The sequence below is a fragment of the Pavona decussata genome, unplaced genomic scaffold (assembly GCF_977016875.1).
Source record: "Pavona decussata unplaced genomic scaffold, jaPavDecu1.1 SCAFFOLD_254, whole genome shotgun sequence".
Classification (NCBI taxonomy): domain Eukaryota; kingdom Metazoa; phylum Cnidaria; class Anthozoa; order Scleractinia; family Agariciidae; genus Pavona; species Pavona decussata.
In genome coordinates, this window is record NW_028145657.1 from 5,097,139 (window position 1) to 5,115,404 (window position 18,266).

General features: G+C 40.2%; 2 protein-coding genes across 2 annotated transcripts; one reads left to right on the forward strand and one right to left on the reverse strand.

The window, feature by feature from the left end:
* Positions 1 to 1,514: 1,514 nt before the first annotated feature.
* LOC146456743 (BET1 homolog) lies at positions 1,515 to 5,907 on the reverse strand. The gene is made up of 4 exons (XM_085092600.1): positions 5,764 to 5,907; positions 5,543 to 5,652; positions 4,028 to 4,084; positions 1,515 to 1,742 (listed from the first exon to the last, which is right to left on the reverse strand). The coding sequence occupies exons 1-4, from the start codon at positions 5,777 to 5,779 to the stop codon at positions 1,587 to 1,589; spliced, it is 339 nt and encodes a 112-aa protein (XP_084948726.1). The 5' UTR covers positions 5,780 to 5,907; the 3' UTR covers positions 1,515 to 1,586.
* Positions 5,908 to 5,927: 20 nt separating this feature from the next.
* Positions 5,928 to 17,743, forward strand: LOC146456744 (2-amino-3-ketobutyrate coenzyme A ligase, mitochondrial-like). Its single transcript, XM_085092598.1, has 12 exons — positions 5,928 to 6,072; positions 6,925 to 7,160; positions 7,986 to 8,075; positions 11,437 to 11,656; positions 12,215 to 12,311; positions 12,924 to 13,010; positions 13,913 to 13,995; positions 14,440 to 14,549; positions 15,350 to 15,451; positions 15,880 to 15,955; positions 16,571 to 16,618; positions 16,769 to 17,743. Exons 1-12 carry the CDS (start codon positions 6,030 to 6,032, stop codon positions 16,873 to 16,875), a joined length of 1,299 nt encoding a protein of 432 aa, XP_084948724.1. The 5' UTR covers positions 5,928 to 6,029; the 3' UTR covers positions 16,876 to 17,743.
* The last annotated feature ends 523 nt before the right edge of the window (positions 17,744 to 18,266 follow it).

Genomic DNA, 18,266 nt, shown 5'->3' on the forward strand with positions numbered 1-18,266 from the left:
TTCAAGTGGTATTAGTTGCATGTCAGTGTGGCAGTGGTTAGGTTGAGAAAGAAAATGTTCAGAAACAGTGGTTGGTTTGGATGTAATGTTAGTTTTGTCAACTGGGCGTCTATGTTCGTTGAATCTGTCTTTGAGACGTCGCTTAGTTTCACCTATGTATTGTAAATGGCAGCGGTTACATTGTACCATGTAGATTAAATTTTTGGTGTTACAGGTTATGTGTGAAGTGATGTTACGGGTTTCGCCTGTGGAAGAAAATGTGTAATGTTTAAGACCGTTAGTAATGTAAGGACAAGTGGCGCAATTTTGTCCACAGCGGAAAGATCCTGGTGGTGAATTAGTGCTGTTAGGAGCGGTGACAGTCGGTAGCTGTGCTTTAACTAAAATGTCGCGAAGGTTGGAAGCGCGTCTGTAAGCGACGATAGGTGGGTGTTTAAAAACGTCCCTGCAACGGTCGGAGGAAAGTAATATGTTAAAATGTTTGCGTAATATATTAGAGAGGTGAGGAAGTGCTGGGTTATATGTAACGACAAAAGGTATGCGGTTAATAGAGTCGTTACGGTTAGTTTGCAGAGCGTCAGTGCGAGAAATATTAGCAGCTTGTAGGAATTGTGAGTCAAGGAAGGTGTTATGATATCCTCGTGCGAGGAGATAAGCTTTTAATTCATTAATGCGGATTTGAAATGTAGCGTTAGTAGAACAGATACGGCGGATGCGAAGAGCTAAGCTAAATGGAATAGATGTTTTAGTAGAATCACGACGGCAGCGCCAACAAAAACATCACTTGAAAATATAAGTGCACTTTATATTCGCTTCAGTTCACTTCACTTTATTTATTTTTGCCACTTTTCTTACTTCCATCAATTGAATTCGGAGGACATTTTCACGATTGTTCCAATTCGTTCATCGCGTACAACGTAGCCGAATTATCCAGGAAGTGAATTGGGCGGAACGGCTTTGACCAAAATTCATCATCGCGTGCTCGTGCTCTCGATGAAACTTTGATTGTGGTCATTCAATGTCCAGATTGCTCACATCGCCGTTTACTCTCCTGGTGTCACTGTTGCTGTCGAAGTCGTAGTAATCGAAGTAATCAGTTACTTACGTTGTTTAAGCCGCAAACTTCAGACCGTCGGCAGGCTTTCTTCATTTCATGTTAGCTTCAAAGACGTGCAATGATGTCCAAAAATAATTAACCTGCGAAATCGCGCGGAATATCACCTGATACTTAATACGACCTCGTCGGCTAAAATCTGGGGATATTCCGCAAAATTTGAGCGGGATAATTGTTTATTATTCAACACGTTGATAACAAAGGACAGTTTTATTGTAGAAAAGCTGGAGATGATCTTCCGAGGTCGTTCCATGTTTAAAGCACTTAACCCTTTCTCCTCGACACACGCAATTACGTATATCGCCGGACGACGAATATGAGTGCACTATGTTCACATTTGGGCAGTGTGACAATAGGTTCAATAATAACCTTTCATATGCTCGACGACACACACTTCCACTTGCAAGAATAGATAAAATTTATTTACACTTTTATTTACTAAATATATATTATAATGTTATTTGAAGTTTAGCTATCTTCTCTTGATAATGTACCAGGCAACAAAGAAAACAAATAGGCAAAACAATATTAAATAGAGCATGATTCTGTGGTGTCCTTTCTTGGTCAGCGCTGTCAATCGTTCCATAGTTGATGATAACAGTGAACCTCCAGAGTCAAAGTCAGTGTCCTGAAAGATAATAAACTGGCTGAAGTTCTATTCCATTGAAACTAAAAACTATCATGGAGTTTCAAATGTAAGAAGACCCGTTACTTTCAGGTTTCAACGCCTTTTGCTATCGCTACTTCATAGACCCTTTTCATAAATGGCCGCCAATTTATTATTCTTTTCAATATAAAATTATGTTAATTAACCCTAATGACCTCATTTTAGAGTAAAAATTCTATTGAATTTTGCACATGCTAACGAGGCTAGTAAGGCTAATTTTCATGAAAACAAAAGAATTATTTATCGGCCGCCATTTATGAAAAAGGTCTATAGCGGCCGGTAAAACATACACGAGGAATGTGTAGCTCCAGAAAATATCCATCCCCCCCCCCCCCCCACCTCGCACGGAAGGTCAATGGAAGTTCCGAGGGGGAGGGGGGTTAATAGACGGAAATTTCCGAGGGGTTAGGGGATGTCCATATGAATAATTTCTACAGAGGGTACACCCTCGGAGACCCAGGGGCAGTTAGTCGGGTAGAAGGGATTTTCGTGGGCGAAAGTTTATTATAGGAACGGGAGAGCCCCCGGGCAATTACTCTTACCGAACCAGTTCCAGAAGCATTTGAATTCCCCGCTTTTGATTGGCCAGAAAAGTTTTTCCACGAAGATCCCTTCTACCCGACTAACTGCCCCTGGGTCTCCGAGGATGCAGAGGGTAAAAATCAAGAAAAAATCGTGAAGTGGACACGAATTTTCAGTCGCCACCGCGGAAAAATGATTATTATCCAGGACAAAAGCAGCGCAACCGATGGCAAAAGTGGTGACCTTCCTTTGTTCGACAGGTATTTTTCCAAGTTCGACTTCACGGCGCGATAAATCGGCCTCATGTCATCAGCCCCATGTTTCAAATGATGATTACCAAAGAGAATTAACCCTATTCAGGCTGAGGGTGGGGAGGGCAGGGGCAGAAAGTGCCTGTGCTAATATTGAATGTAAAAAAAGTAAAAGTTACCAAACAGCATGACTTTTCCTGGCAACAATTTGGTATGACATATCTTTGTTCACTTGACTCAATTATTTCCATGGAAAAAAAATTCTGATGAAGTTTTTTTTTCCACTTTTACTGCAATCATATTAACACTTATATTATCATTTTAGCCTTTCTTTCATGGTTTGATCATTTCCAGTTAATTTTTGTGGTTTCCTGGGGTTTGGGGAAATGGAGAAATGTAAAATGGTGAATCCAACATGGTCGCTGTTCTGAAGTGAAAACGTAATTCTCACATCATATGACATCACAATTCTGTCAGATTGCAGACCTCAAAGTTCAGTTTTGGACATACAATATATCCTGTCCTCTGGGTTTCATTGTCATAGCTTTAATGCTCTTGCATTCGTGGAAGAGGATAGGAGGACAGAATCTGCTCTGCTTGTCCAGGTTGGGGAGCTCCATACAGTCCAGCCCACAAAGGACAAAAAACAGGAACACAAACAGCAAAGGACAGATTTCAGATTCTGAACAGCACCACCCCAACCACAGTGTTTATGGGCCCACCACAATATCCTGACTTGTGACTGACTGAGTTCTAAGGAGGAAATAGGACAGTCCCTAATCCTACTTGTGACTTAGCTTATTGCAACGTTTACTGTTATACCTCTAACCTGAGGGAGTTTAGCCATACAGCAAGACTGTCCCAAAAAAGGAACTACTGACAGCTCCCATAGCCTCTGTCTTATGATCCTAATTGTTTTTGAAATTCTAACTTGCCCTGGTCATTTTAGTTGATAGACAAAAGAGCCAGTTATTACTTATTCACAAAAGTCTTATGCTGGGTCAAATGGAACAGCAACAATAGCTATCAATGCACAAGGAGATAAAGGTAAGTAACTGTGGCTCATCAATAAACCATCACTCACTGAATACCTGTCCAGTATTTTAGTTCAGAAAGGCCTTGGATAAATAATTATTTGTTGAAGGGCTTGTGGCATAACTGAACTATAGTGTTTTTTAGATCACAATTTGTTTTTTTCGCTCATATTCACTGGATGTTTTGGCATGACTTTGACAGTTTGTGGCCTTCAATTCCTTCAGGAAACAATTGCCTCCATGTTTCCACTGCTGCTCTATACTTTGTTTGCAATAAAAACCTAGGATTATGAACAACATTTCCATTTTTTTTTTCACAAAACCAACCCTAAAGCAGTGGATAAAATATAGGGGGGTAATATTTCCTGAAGAACACATGCAAAAAAATACAGTGAATCTGAGAGAGACATTGCTGTTATTGTAATATACTAAAACCTACCATTTCATTGAGCATTTTATTCTGATATTTCACTTCTTGCCCAATGTCTATTGTAAGCTATAAGAACAAAAACAAAATAGTTATAGAAAAGAGGATTTGAAACTCATCACAAGAAATTACGAAATTTTTTCCTTGGGTATCTAATATTCTGAGCAAATCATTCAATAAAATAATGAAACTAAATTGACAATTTTATCTAATCCAGAGAACAAAAATTTAATTTATTTAATGTAACAGAATAAAGATTATGAGAATTTCGTTCTGAGCTATGTTGGGAAGCTACATATATTTCCCATTTGGGGCAAAAACAACTTTCAAGGAGAGGGGGGGGGGGATGGGAAGATTACAAAATATACATGAAGGGAGTGAACTGAATGACATACAAACACACAAGCCAGGCTGCATTTTATGTACTAATGTCAACGATCTTCAGCATGGGTTTCCAACTCGCTCAGTACATACTCTTGGTAGAGTATTAGAGTGTACAGGGGGTTGGCATAACATTTTTCTGGCATAAACACTTCGGCGGCTGCTTGGGACACGCGTGGGACAGCCACGGAATGCACCCTGGCACACAAGGTCACATATGAAATACATGCCATCAATCAAGAGTTTGACAGTGTTACATTATCATGATTAAATATGATTGTTGAAAATCCAGATCCAGCCGACAGTTTTGAAATTATAAATAAGGCAAAAAGGCGAGTCCAAGAATAGAAATCATCGCAGAACCAAGTTTTGGTTTATGCAAGATATGATAGTTGCACTTATTAACTTTATCAAACAACAAGCTTGATTTATTTAGTCTAGTCTACAAGCATCAAAATAAGGGTTTTCATTAGGTTTTTGTGGTCAGAGGGTTCCTAATTAATGGTGAATAGACGAGCACCACTCATTTGTCTTCTCGTTATCATATTTGCAGTCTGACCGTTTGTTCTGCGCATCTTCCATGTTAATTTTGTCCTCCTCAGACATAGATACATGTAGCTAATCGCACATTTGTTGTCTACCATGAACTGATCATTGAAAGGAAGTGAGAGTGGTATGAGGTAAAAATAACAAGGCTGTCAAACTAACACCCGACACTTAGCATGATCGATGTGGAAAATGCCCCACTAATGCCCAGGAGAGAAAGGGAGACCTTGGGTGCTTACCATTTATGCAAACCACCTGGATGGAAAATTTTTGCATAAATACGAAATGATTTAGCTTGTCTCAACAGAAGGTGGATAACATACAAAATGTATGAACATCAGCTGTGGAGTTAAATACATTTGTATTACTCGAAAAGGAGTAATACAAATGCATCACTTTGACCACAAGCCCATAATTTCAGAAGTACTCCAAATGGAATGATGCGTACCATTTGATTTTCCAACTGGAATTTTCGGGTTTTCCATGTAAATGGTACCAAGCACCCCTTCTTGTTCAAGAGGGGATAGGTACTTCTGGAATTGAGTGATGTAAGGTACATAGTGAGATACTGCTACATGAGAAGAATATTAAACACAGTACCGATTTCAGTGCCTGAACTTTGCTGGATAGATGATCGACCATTCTATCGTTTTCTTCTTCCAACATTTGGTGATCTGTTCGCTGAGCCATATTGCCTTGGAAATCAGAAGCTGACAAAAAATTCGAAGACAAACATCAACAAATTGCCATAAAAGGTCATAAAACGCTCGATAAAAAATACCGTTTTAAGTATCGAAAGTATCGAAGAATTGTTATTTTACCATGGGATCGTCTCATAGCGACAAAAACGGCAAAATGGTGTTGAACAGTGTAAAATTTCTTGATGTATTTTTGAAAGACGTGTCACTTTTTCGGCGAATTTTCCCCTTTTACAATTTGTGAAGTACACCGCTGACAAGCCAACTCGTGAAATTTCCGAAGAGAGTGGAAGCGAGGCTAAAAATCCCTACGGTATTCAATTCATTGCTAAACCGTCTGGTAAGCGAGTGGGAAACGCTTAATTAAATTTGTTCTTCGTTGATGCAAAATGGCTGCATTGAAAACGTCGCTACGCGCTTTTTGCCCGTCAGGTATGAAATCATTGGCAGATTGATTAAGTTTCATAATCCCATCTGATCGTGTGTGTGAACACAAAGGGCAGACAGGGTACAGTCATTGATCCTGAATTCTTATTGAATTGTTTTCGAAATTCTCTCGTAGAAATTCATATCTGTACTTTAAGAATTACTAAGTTATCATTTCCCAGTGAAATCGAAGTCTTTTGGAACTATTTTTCTACTTTTGTAATCTTCATTTGTGTGTGTAATTGATAGCGGGGACATTTCATTTTTCCACTGGTGGGCCGGGGGTGTGTACGGGGCGGTGTCTATGTTTTGCATAAACTATACATAGCAGTTGATGATTGGCTCATGTAAGGCATTGTCAACTGCTCATCTGACTCCATTGTCGCCTCATGATTCGCTCGCTCATCTCACCACTTCACTGGTTGTCATGCAAGATGACCACATCAGAGCAAGGGCAGGACAATATTTGGACCACAGGCTACAAACTGAATAATGGGCCATGGGCTGTGGTTTTGGGCCCAGGGGGGGGGGGGGGTACTCCCAAAAAAAATGGATAGGGGTGTTCGGCTCGCTTCCCAAAACCCTTACCCTTACCCCAACCCCCTTTACCCTTACCTTGCCCCTTACCCTTACCCCTACCAATACTATTGGTAGCTGGTTGAGAAGTCACTAGTGGGCCTTGGGCCTTAGTGATGCCAGGCCACAGGCCTTCTTTTAGTAAAACCCTATAGGAACCCTGTTATATCTAATTAAGGAAAAAAGGTTTTCATTTCAGTCAGTCCGGTGGTTATGACAAAACAGCATTCTTTTATTTTCTTTAATTTTCCCTTAATTTCATTGTAATATTTGTTCTGTTAGTTCTAAAGACACTACGTATAACTAACTGCTCTGGACTACAAATTCCTGTTCGCAATGCAAGTGGGGCACAAGCTGTTCTTTGCGACATGTTAGATGCTCAAATTAGCGACATTAAACAAGCTGGAACATGGAAAGATGAAAGAGTTATAAATACCAAACAAGCCTCGGAGATTGGAGTGCAAGGAAGAAGTGATAAACTGCTCAACTTTTGTGCAAACAACTACCTGGGACTGTCTGTGAGTTCAATGAAATTTTAACTTTTAACAAGTTAAGCATTCAATTAACTTGAAGTAAGAAATTTAGATACCAAAAGACAAGTGAAAGTCATCTGTAATGTAGTTAAACAGTTCAAGGTGAATCCTTTGTCATGAGCTCTGGATAGTAGTGGACTGCGAGCAGTCTTCTTCTTCTCCTAATTTCTGGAGTGTGCGATGGATCTACTTTCCTCATTTGCATAATTGTACCCTCACTTTGCATGCGTGATCTGAGGAAAAAAGTATAACTGCTAACAGCCTGAGATTGAAGCAGGCATGTTAAAAGTTTAAGAAAAACAACAATAGCTTTTATTTTTAAAGACACGTTTCGACAGGTCTTCTGTCATCCTCAGTTGTAAATCACATTTCGTAGTGTGTTGCACAAGCATTTATTTGCAGCACATGATTTCTTGCATCATGTGGTGTAAATTCAGAATATTGCAGGTTTGTTTTGAGACCAGGATGCATGAAGAAATTATTGGTGGCATGGTGGCTCCCATTGTTATTGTTTGAAAAATATATTCTCATGTAATCAAAATAATGATTGCAACTGGTTTCTAGGCATCTCAGTGTAAGTTTGCATATTCTTGAATTGCCCTGTGATTTCACAAGTTTCATTGTTTGATTACATTGTTGTGCTATCAAAAGAATAATTACCTTGTATTTCACTGCTAGAGGGGCCTGCTAGCTTACTGGTCTTTTAATATAGTCTCTTTTGAGTTGACAGTCAACTTACATTTGCCTGGTACAAATAAACCTACTAGCTAAGTGGTTATAAACTGACTTCCTCCTTTGAATTTTCTCCAGTCCCATCCAGAAGTTATTCAAGCAGCAAAAGATGCCTTGGACAATTATGGCAATGGGCTCAGCTCAGTGAGGTTTATTTGTGGAACACAGGTAAAATGAAGATTTTATTAATAAAGTAAGTACATGTACCTCATTACATTCATAACCCAAGTAGATATAAATGTATGCATCCCGAGTTTTATCACTTGTCTAAGTGTGTAGTAAAACCATAGCATATTGCACCCCAAAACATCCCTGTTCTACTCTTGCCAAACAGTACTTCAAGACCTTACTGATTTGGATACCATTTACCAACAGTTTGTATAATGTAGAGTTTGTCTTGCTCGTTTGAGATTGAAGAATCAGTCTGTTGTGTACAGGAAAGCATGATTGTTGAAGTTAGTTCAGCTTGGGGTAGATGCATGCCAAGTGCTTCAGAATACGAAAGTGAGGCCCCAGAGAGTACAGAGCAGATTCCACAAGAGAAGAGGAAGGGACCCGGGAGAGAAGAGTGTAGGGTCCAAGAAAGGAGAGGGCAGGATCCAGGGACCATGTAGAGAAGAAGGAAGGACCCAAGAGAGGAGATGAGAGAGTAGGACAGAGGAGAGAAGAGGACAGAACCCAGGGGAGAAGGGGGTGGGACCTAGGGGAGAAAAGGGTGGGACCCAGGAGACAAAAAGGCAAAAGAAAAGAGCACAGAACCCAGGAGAAAAGTAGGTGGGATCTTGTAGAAAAGAGGGGAGGACCCAGGAGAGAAGAGGATGGGACAGAGGAGAGAAGAGGATGGAGTCCAGGAAAAGAGAGGGTAGGACCTAGGGACCATACCCAGAAGAAGGAAGGACCCAGGAGAGAAGAGGATGAGGCAGAGGAGAGCAGGGTAGGGTCACAAAAGGAGAGGGCAGGACCTAGGGACCATTTACAGAAAGAGGAAGGACCCAGGAGAGAAGAGGGTAGGGTCCAAGAAAGGAGAGGGCAGGACCCAGGGACCATATAAAGAAAAAGGAAGGACTCAGTAGAGAAGAAGGTAGGGCCCAAGAAAGGAGAGGGTAGGACCTAGGGACCATGTAGAGAAAAAGGAAGGACCCAGGAGAGAAGAGGGTGGGACAGAGGAGAGAAGAGAGTAGGGTCCAAGAAAGGAGAGGGTAGGACCTAGGGACCATGTACAGAAGAAGGAAGGACCCAGGAGAGAAGAGGGTGGGACAGAGAGATAAGAGGCAGGAGAGAAGAGGGTGGGACATAGGAGAGAAGAGGGTAGGGTCCAAGAAAGGAGAGGGTAGGACCCAGGGACCATGTACAGAAGAAGGAAGGACCCAGGAGAGAAGAGGGTAGGACAGAGGAGAGAAGAGGCAGGCGAGAAGAGGGTGGGACAGAGGAGAGAAGAGGGTGGGGTCCAGGAAAGGAGAGGGCAGGACCTAGGGACCATGTACAGAAGAAGAAAGGACCCAGGAGAGAAGAGGGTGGGGCAGAGGAGATAGGAGGGTGGGGTTCAGGAAAGGAGAGGGCAGGACCTAGGAACCATGTAGAGAATTAGGAAGGACCCAGGAGAGAAGAGGGTGGGACAGAGGAGAAAAGAGGGTAGGGTCCAAGAAAGGAGAGGGTAGGACTCAGGGACCATGTAGAGAAGAAGGAAGGACCCAGGAGAGAAGATGGTAGGACAGAGGAGAGAAGAGGCAGGAGAGAAGAGGACAGAACCCAGGAGAGAAGAGGGTGGGACAGAGGAGAGAAGAGAGTAGGGTCCAAGAAAGGAGAGGGTAGGACCTAGGGACCATGTACAGGAGAAGGAAGGACCCAGGAGAGAAGAGGGTGGGGCAGAGGAGAGAGGAGGGTGGGGTCCAGGAAAGGAGAGAGCAGGACCTAGGGATCATGTACAGAAGAAGGAAGGACCCAGGAGAGAAGAGGGTGGGGCGGAGGAGAGAGGAGGCTAGGGTCACAAAAGTAGAGGGCAGGAGCTAGGGACCATGTACAGAAAGAGGAAGGACCCAGGAGAGAAAAGGATAGGACAGAGCAGAGAAGAGGCAGGAGAGAAGAGGGTGGGGTCCAAGAAAGGAGAGGGCAGGACCTAAGGACCATGTGCAGAAGAAGGAAGGACCCAGGGGAGAAGAGGGTGGGACAGAGGGGAGAAGAGGGTAGGGTCCAAGAAAAGAGAGGGGAGGACCTAGGGACCATGTACAGAAGAAGGAACGACCCAGGAGTGAAGAGGGTAAGACAAAGGAGAGAAGAGGACAGAACCCAGGGGAGAAGAGGGTTGGGTCCAAGAAAGGAGAAAGGAAAGTGGGACCTAGGGGAGAAAAGGGCGGGACCCAGGAGAAAAAAGCCATGAGAGAAGAGGACAGATCAGGGGAGAAGCAGGTGGGATCTTGTAGAACAAAAAGGCAAGTTCCTGGAGAGAAGAGGCTGGGATCATGTAGAGGAGAGACCGGTTGGGGCCCATAAATGAAAAGGGTGGAACCATGTAGAGAGGAAGGCAGGAGCCAGGATAGAAGAGGCTGGGACCCAGGAGAGATGATGGTGGGTCCCAGGAGAGAACAGGTTGGGGCCCATTAATGAAGAGGGTAGGACCATGTAGAGAGGAAGGTAGGAGCCAGGAGAGAAGAGGCTGGGACCCAGGAGCCAAGAGGATGAGACCCAAGAGAGAACAGGGAGGGGGCCCCAAAAGAAGAGGGTAGGATGCCAGAAGAAAACATGGCCAGGCCCAAGAGAGCAGAGAAGAGGGTGGGCCCAGACTAGAAAAGAGTAAGGTAAGGTAAACTTTATTTGGGCTGGATGGTCCATTCAGCAATAATGCAATGCAGTTACATAATAGAGGAGGAAGGACCCAGGAGAGGAGAGGCAGGGCTCAGGAGAGAAGAGGGTGGGACCCGAGAGAGAAGCAGGAGGGACCCAGTTTCTGAGAGAAAGGGCATTGGACTCAGGAGGAAGGGGGAAGGGACCTAACAGAGAAGGGGGTAGGACCCAGGGGGCAAGTAGGAAGTACAAGGAGAAAAGCAGGAAGGACTCAGAAGAGGGAAGGGTGGGACCTAAGAGAGAGGAGGGAGGGACCCAGAAAGAGAAGAGGTCGGGACCAGGTCAGAAGAGTGAGAGACCAGAGGCAGTGGTGTTTGAAAAATGTTGAGAGGCAGGAGAAATATATAATTATACATCTTCTTGGCAACATTGCATAGCCGTTTGCAATGGTAAAAAGAAATGGAGGATGCCTAGAAAGAGTCAGCAACAGGACATTGTAACCTGGAAGTTCAGACCCCCTGTATTCTCCACTGTTATACCATTATATGCCAGAGTGGAAAAAGCAAGTGTGCAGCAAAGTTTTAGTGACACAGCAAGAGGACATTTTGTTACTAAGGTTAAGCATCAACAATGTCATCTTCAATCTGATGCTGACATTCATGATGAAGCCAATGTACCAGGAACTGTGCTTTATATCATGTCAACCAGTTATTAATTTATTAGTTATAAAAATTTATTTTCACAACAGGACATTCACAAGGAACTTGAAGAGAAGATATCAAAATTTCATGAGCGTGAGGATGCAATTCTGTACGCTTGTTGTTTTGATGCAAATGCTGGTTTGTTCGAGACTCTTTTAAGTCCAGACGATGCTGTGATAAGTGATGAACTGAATCATGCTTCAATTATTGATGGCATACGGCTCTGCAAAGCCAAGAAGTTCAAGTACAAGAATAAGGATATGGCAGGTATTGAATGGGGAGAAAAAAATTGAAGGGTTTTAACTGTTGGCAGTAATGAGCAACCACTTTTATCAAGTCATGCCAACATCCCCAACACCGTCAAAATGTCAAAATACACGTAGGATGTGCAGGTCGCACGTTTTTCTGCTCTACTAGAAGTGCATGAATGTTTTAATATCCTACAATTCTGTCCTGTATACATGCAAACAATTTTTTTGTTGGAACATACAGTGTGTATAGAAGGGTCATTATAAGGTTTTTTCATTTTTCCTTTGCCATTCATGATAATGAATAACATGAGAATTACCAGAGTTGTAATCTTAGAGAAGACTAGTTCAGAGAACTGCAAACCTTTACTTCCCTTCCCACTCCCCCTCACTCAATGTTACTATGAATGGTCAGATGATTACCCAGTCTTTTGTTCAGCAGCTGGCCAATTGTAACACTGACCAGGAAATGGGGGGGGGGGGGGGGGGAAGGGGCAGAGATGATGTATGAATGCAGTGGTGCAATTTGTAGGTCGCAAACAAAGTTTCTCTGCCATCAGTTTTGTTTTGTTTTCAGATCTTGAAGAGAAGCTGAAAGCAGCAGATGGAGCACGTCTGAAGTTAATTGTCACAGATGGTGTTTTTAGCATGGATGGAAAAGTTGCACCTCTGAAGTAAGGGCAAAGAATATTTGTTGCCATATTACAGGTGTAATTGTCCAAAATTAAATTGGAATAGATTGAAAGTAATAATGGAACCACTTCAATGTGAGCCGGGCTTATAGTCGCTGAGAATTTGTGACCCTGAAATGCCTTGAAACTATCATCCTCATTCACTCTGCGGGATTGGCTTTGTAATGTATAAATGTGGCATTTTAATTTTATTTCATATAATTTTACCTTCTTTACCTTACATGGATCTATGTCTGTGTATTACTAGTCTATTGTGTGGCTTCTGAAAATTTCCAAACCAACCCCAAGGAGGATCATTAGAAATTCCAAGAGGGAAGGAGTATCAAAATCCAAATATTTAAAACAAAAGTATGAAATGAAGCTTAAATCCCAGAATGATGTCAATCACCATATATATTGCAAATAAAAAACAATTTATATCATTTATTATTTATATGTATTCATTATATGTCTGTTAAATAATACTGTCTTATGCCAGTCTACTTTGCCAGAATCATGCAAAACAAAGTACCAAACAACTTCTTCATGTATATCATAGCTAATTAATAAATGATATAACTCACAAAATTTCATCTGTTGATGATTCTTTTTCAGTGAAATGTGTGACTTAGCAGAAGAGTATGGTGCACTGACATTTATTGACGAGTGTCACGCCACAGGATTTTTAGGTGCAACAGGAAGGTATACCTGTCCAGTCCTAAACTTTCTTAAGTTTCAACTTTTTGATTTATTAAAAATGATGGTTGTTGTTACTGCTGTTTATTTTTTGTCAAGTTTAGGACAATAATGAACACTGTGTTAATGTGAACTGTTCTGCATAATCGATCGTTAACTATCATGGTATGCTGTATTGACTTTTTGGCAAATCCATTGGAATTATTAATAAACCCTGAAGGACTTAAAATAAGGCAAACCACTCAGCAATTGGCGTAACAGCTGACTTCACTTGGGTGATCATTTTAAAACCTCACTTTAATTATTAGCAGTACAATTGACAAGTAACCCACCAACTACGAAGAGTATTGATTTGGCAGGTCAGAAAAAATTTGAATCACTACAAGCTTTAACATTGGCCAGCAATGTGCTCCTGTCATCTGCTTTAATATCAGCTACATGTACTAAGAAGATCAGTCCTAATCAGCAATGTTTTTATTTATTTATTTATTCATTTAATATTTATTCATTTATTATTTAACTTTTCACAAAGATTGTTGTCATGATGGGACCTGGTATAATAATTAAAATTACGTTGTCCAAGATTAAAATTTCTAAGCTTAATGCAGCTTAAAAATCCTCCTTAAGAGCCAAAAATTCTAATTCTAGTTCACTTAATTTGATACTTGAATTTTGAGTATGGCCATAAAAAAATTAAATGATATCTTGTTTCGGGTACAAAATACAAAATAAAAAAGTTATTTTTGTCTTAAGATAAAGGACACTTGCTTGTCAGTATCTATAAGCGTGTTCTCGACTATTATATGAGCATGCGCTATTCTCCACTGCTATTATAATTTTCGTGTCAAAGCTGGTTTCATACAAGGATTGTGTAGTGATCAATGTTGTTTCTTAATTTTCAAATGTAGGGGAACAGAAGAATATTTGAACTGCAAGGGCCGTGTTGATATCATCAACTCTACTCTTGGAAAGGCCTTGGGAGGTGCAGCAGGTAACAATAAATATTGCTAGACCAGTCACATTTTGACATTTTGAAATTAATTTAGCATGTACCACTAGCTAGTGTACTTTCTCAGCTACTAATAAAAAAATAATTTACCTCTGAGCCTGGACACTTTCAACTGTTTGAACATAATTATAACAGGGTTCTCGATCACCAAGCCTTTTTAAGAGTAGGCAGTTAGGATCTGATCTAGAACTTAATACACTGTACAGCTTAGTAATGAGTGTTTATACAGGCTTATTAAACACATTTTCACTGAAAGTAGGCAGCTCAATAATGAGCAATCAGCACTTAATGAGAACCCCACAATGACATAATAACCATGATTATGAAAACCAACTTCTTCCTAGTCAGTAATTAACCTTAACAAAACAAGTCTTCAATCCATTTTTAAGGTCAGTGTGACATTTTGATGACTGTTTTGCTTTGTAGGTGGTTACACCACTGGACCCAAGCAGGTGATCCAAATCCTTCGTCAGAAGTCACGCCCCTATCTGTTCTCCAATACGCTGCCTCCTCCTGTGGTGGCTGGAGCCAGTAAGGTGAGCTAGACTGATTATGTGATAATTAGATCATCAAATTAATGTAACCCAATTTAGTTTTTGCATTTTTATGCCAGTACAATCATGCCCTGTCATGGTTTAAAATAAGGTTTACTTAGTTATTTTCAATGTTTTAAAATCTCTAATCTCCCGCTGCGCCATTTGTACCAACCTCATTATTTTATAGCCTTGCTCCAGTGACCATCAGTTTTGCAGAACTTAACTGCATTTAATGCCTGTAATAAATTTCTCCCATTAACTTGACTTTTATAAGAATAAATTTTTCACTTACAATGCGCTTTCTTAATTAAGACAATTATCTCAAATATATTTAGCTTCTTCCATTATTAATCTTCATTATCCATTGTGAAGGGTAAATAAGTAGTTCTCTTTTAACCCCCTTTCCCTTTTTTTGCGTCAATTGTTCTTTATAAAACCTTGCATTTGCTTTGATGGTCAACTGAAAAAAAAGTATTTAAAAAAAACCTTGGGGTATATATTCTTTAATGCATCTAGATGAAAAATAAAAAATGAAAATGAATAATAAAAATTGAATTTATAACAATAGATTACTTTGAAATTCCAATAAAAATTCAATTATATATACTTACACTGCAGTATCGGGTAATTAAGTGTATTGTGTAGTACATTAAATTTTGTCTACAATATACAGTGTACTTAGATGCTCTAGACGATTGTCAGCGTATGGTTAAAAATGAAAGTGCCTGCAGAGTATGGTCTTTTATTAAATAAAAATGTTTGTGTCGTTGCTAATGAATGACGCTGTTTTATTCCATCAGGTCTTTGATCTGTTGATGAATGGTTCCGATTTGATTAAGAAAGTGACTGAAAACACCAGTTTATTCAGGACACGCATGACAGCTGCAGGATTTAACATAATTGTGAGTTAATGATATCTGCAGCACTGCACGCACAGTTTTGTGTGAAATTACTAAATGGTCGTGCAACACTACTCTGAGCTTGTCAAAAAGGAAACCATTAAATTTGAAGTTGCATTATCCACATGTCTCTCTTATCCCTCTCAGCTGTATTACTTTTCCAAACATCCACCGAGTCCCCCCAGATTTGCAAGGAACTAAAATGCATTCATCAGCATTATTGCCCAGGTGTCGCTGTACCAAACTACTCTGAGCTCAAGTGATCTGAATTTTGGGACTGGGAATACTTAGCTTTGAGCAAGATCTCTTTGAAAAGAGAGCTTGTTCACAGGCCAAGGAATGCACAAATGAGGAATGGAAAACCAACCAAGGCACTGCTCACTGAGTTATCCCTTTGGTGACGAGTTTCTGCTATATCTGAATCTCTGCAGGGGGATGACCATCCTATAGCACCAGTCATGTTAGGAGATGCACGTCTTGCTGTAGAGTTTGCTGATGAAATGTTAGGTAAGTGTGATTAACATTGCAGACTCCCACAAAACAAGCAGTAAGGGAAGAGAGCTGCGAGAAAGCCTTCTAGTTGGTCAGTCAGGAGCAGCAAGGGAAGTGAGTTCCGATTAAGTTCTCTCTTTGGTCAGCCACGAGACAATTGGGGTAGGGGTCCCCGCCTCAATCCTCTCACAGCTGGCCAAATAGAGAGTAAAGTTGCAATTATTATGCACTTTTTTTTCTCCCTATTAGACCTTCCACAAAGACTACTGCCTTGCAAGAGATCACCAGATTTCCTGTAAATATTGCTTTTGTTTGCACAAAGTGTGAAGATTGGAACATGGGATATAAATTTTTTAGGTTTGAAACATAGGAAAAGTGCAGTTGAAGCTTTCAGTCCCCCAAAATAGAATTAGCTTCAATTTGTGTCTTTCTTAAGGCATTTGCTTTACAACTGTCAGTTACCAGAAAATAAACTGACAGAACTGATCATCACAAAAAACTAAAGAATGCAACAAACGCTGGTTTTCACATCAAGGATTTGAAAGGTGCATGGTTGCAAATTGTTAAATAATTATCAATTCTGCGAAATACTTGACAGTATTAATTTGCATATTTTCATGTTTCCTGCAGATCGTGGAATATATGTGATAGGTTTCACCTTCCCTGTTGTTCCGAAAGGTATGTTTTGCGTTAAATGTGAAATAATATGAAAAGTGAAACTAATGCATGGATACCTGAAATTGCCTCCCAGTTTATATTATTTGGTCAAGTATATAAAATATTATAAGCTTGTTTTAACTTAATATTTTGACATTTTTCTCTCTGTAGGCAAGGCTAGGATACGTGTGCAGATCTCAGCTGCCCACAGCACAGAGGAGATTGAACGCTGCGTTGAAGCTTTTGTTGAAGTTGGGAAAAAGAAAGGAGTGATATAGTTATTCATTTTTAAGCAGTAAAATAATAATTGATAGAATCAATGCAATAAACACTGTTGGTTACATCAGAATGCCAAGCAAACAAGGAAACACACTGCAGAATAATACATTTTTTTGCCATGGAAACAGAATTGTTTCTGAAAAGCAAACAATGCATCTTGATTTTTCAGAAGAATTTTGTTTCCATGGCACAGTTTGGTGCAAAAGAATCAACTTGCATGTTCTTGTGTTACCGAGTCATAACCGATAAAGACAGGGTATTGATAGCAACTTTATAAAGTGTTAAGAGATTCTAGCATAACTGCTTATTGGGGACACTAAATTTAAGTTCTTAAAATACGAAAATGTTCTTGGGCAATCAACACAGCCAGGATATATGCATCTGCAAGTTATTGCAATTTACATCTTTATTTATTTTTAAATAATATTCTCACAGTTGTCTTAAATGTGTGTGCAAGAATCTCAACCCCTCCCACCCACACACACTTCTGCACAGAGAGTCTGAGAGAATTTGTCGACCCAGATAAGTCCTCAAATTCTCCACTTGTTCATGTATCCAAATGGTCGTACACAAAATAATGCTTTTTAGGAAATGGCAGGGCACAGTTGATGTCACTATAATTATGGAAATTAGCCTTAGGAGTTATATTTATTTATCATTTTTATTTACCATATGTAAGTAGAACTTCTTCAAGGGGAGGGCCCTAGCCAAGCTGAATAAAGTAATTTTAATAAGAACCGAATGAAATGTTTATAACCAAAGGTTTGTATGGAATGTGCAACTAGCTAATGGAGAGAGAAGGACATGTTTAATTTTAATAATTCTTTTTCTAATAAAAAAAACTACCTTGTTCACTTGCTATCACAATTTTTCGTTGTCAGTGTCTCTGTGTTATTTGTGACTCTCATTTTGCCCAAAGAACAAGTTTATAATAATTATAAATAAAAATATTACCAGTATTATTAACAACATTACTGACTCAAGTAAAGCAGACAGTCAAACAAGACATGGTATGCATGGCATGGCATAAGTGTGCATTTGTACTCGCAATATTAAAAAAAAATCAGACAACCTGGCCTTAAAAGAGTTGTATCAAATCTAGTGAAAACCTTGAACTGGTGTTAAATTTAATAAAATTTATTTTTAAAGGAGTTAAGAAAGAACAAGAGTGATCATAAGCCATGTGGTAACAACGAAATGAGCAAAGGATCATGCCAATAAGCGCCCTTAGACCCTGACTCGTCCCCAGTCATCTTTTATGATATGGTACGGTCGAGAGGAGACTAGGATGGCAACGCACCTCCTCTCGACCATGAGAGACGACTGGTGATGAGTCAGCCTTTGACCTTCATTCCCCACAAATTAAACAATTATGAATGACAACTTAGAG

Excerpts from the sequence above, each read along its gene's own strand:
- LOC146456744 (XM_085092598.1), top strand. The coding sequence starts at position 6,030 with ATGGCTGCATTGAAAACGTCGCTACGCGCTTTTTGCCCGTCAG. Across the intron at positions 11,657-12,214 it reads CAAGAATAAGGATATGGCAG|ATCTTGAAGAGAAGCTGAAA; the intron begins GTATTGAATGGG and ends TTTTGTTTTCAG. Across the intron at positions 15,956-16,570 it reads GTTTGCTGATGAAATGTTAG|ATCGTGGAATATATGTGATA; the intron begins GTAAGTGTGATT and ends TGTTTCCTGCAG.
- LOC146456743 (XM_085092600.1), bottom strand. Across the intron at positions 4,085-5,542 it reads AAGTTCAGGCACTGAAATCG|CTTACAATAGACATTGGGCA; the intron begins GTACTGTGTTTA and ends TTGTTCTTATAG. Across the intron at positions 1,743-4,027 it reads ATAAAATGCTCAATGAAATG|GACACTGACTTTGACTCTGG; the intron begins GTAGGTTTTAGT and ends ATTATCTTTCAG.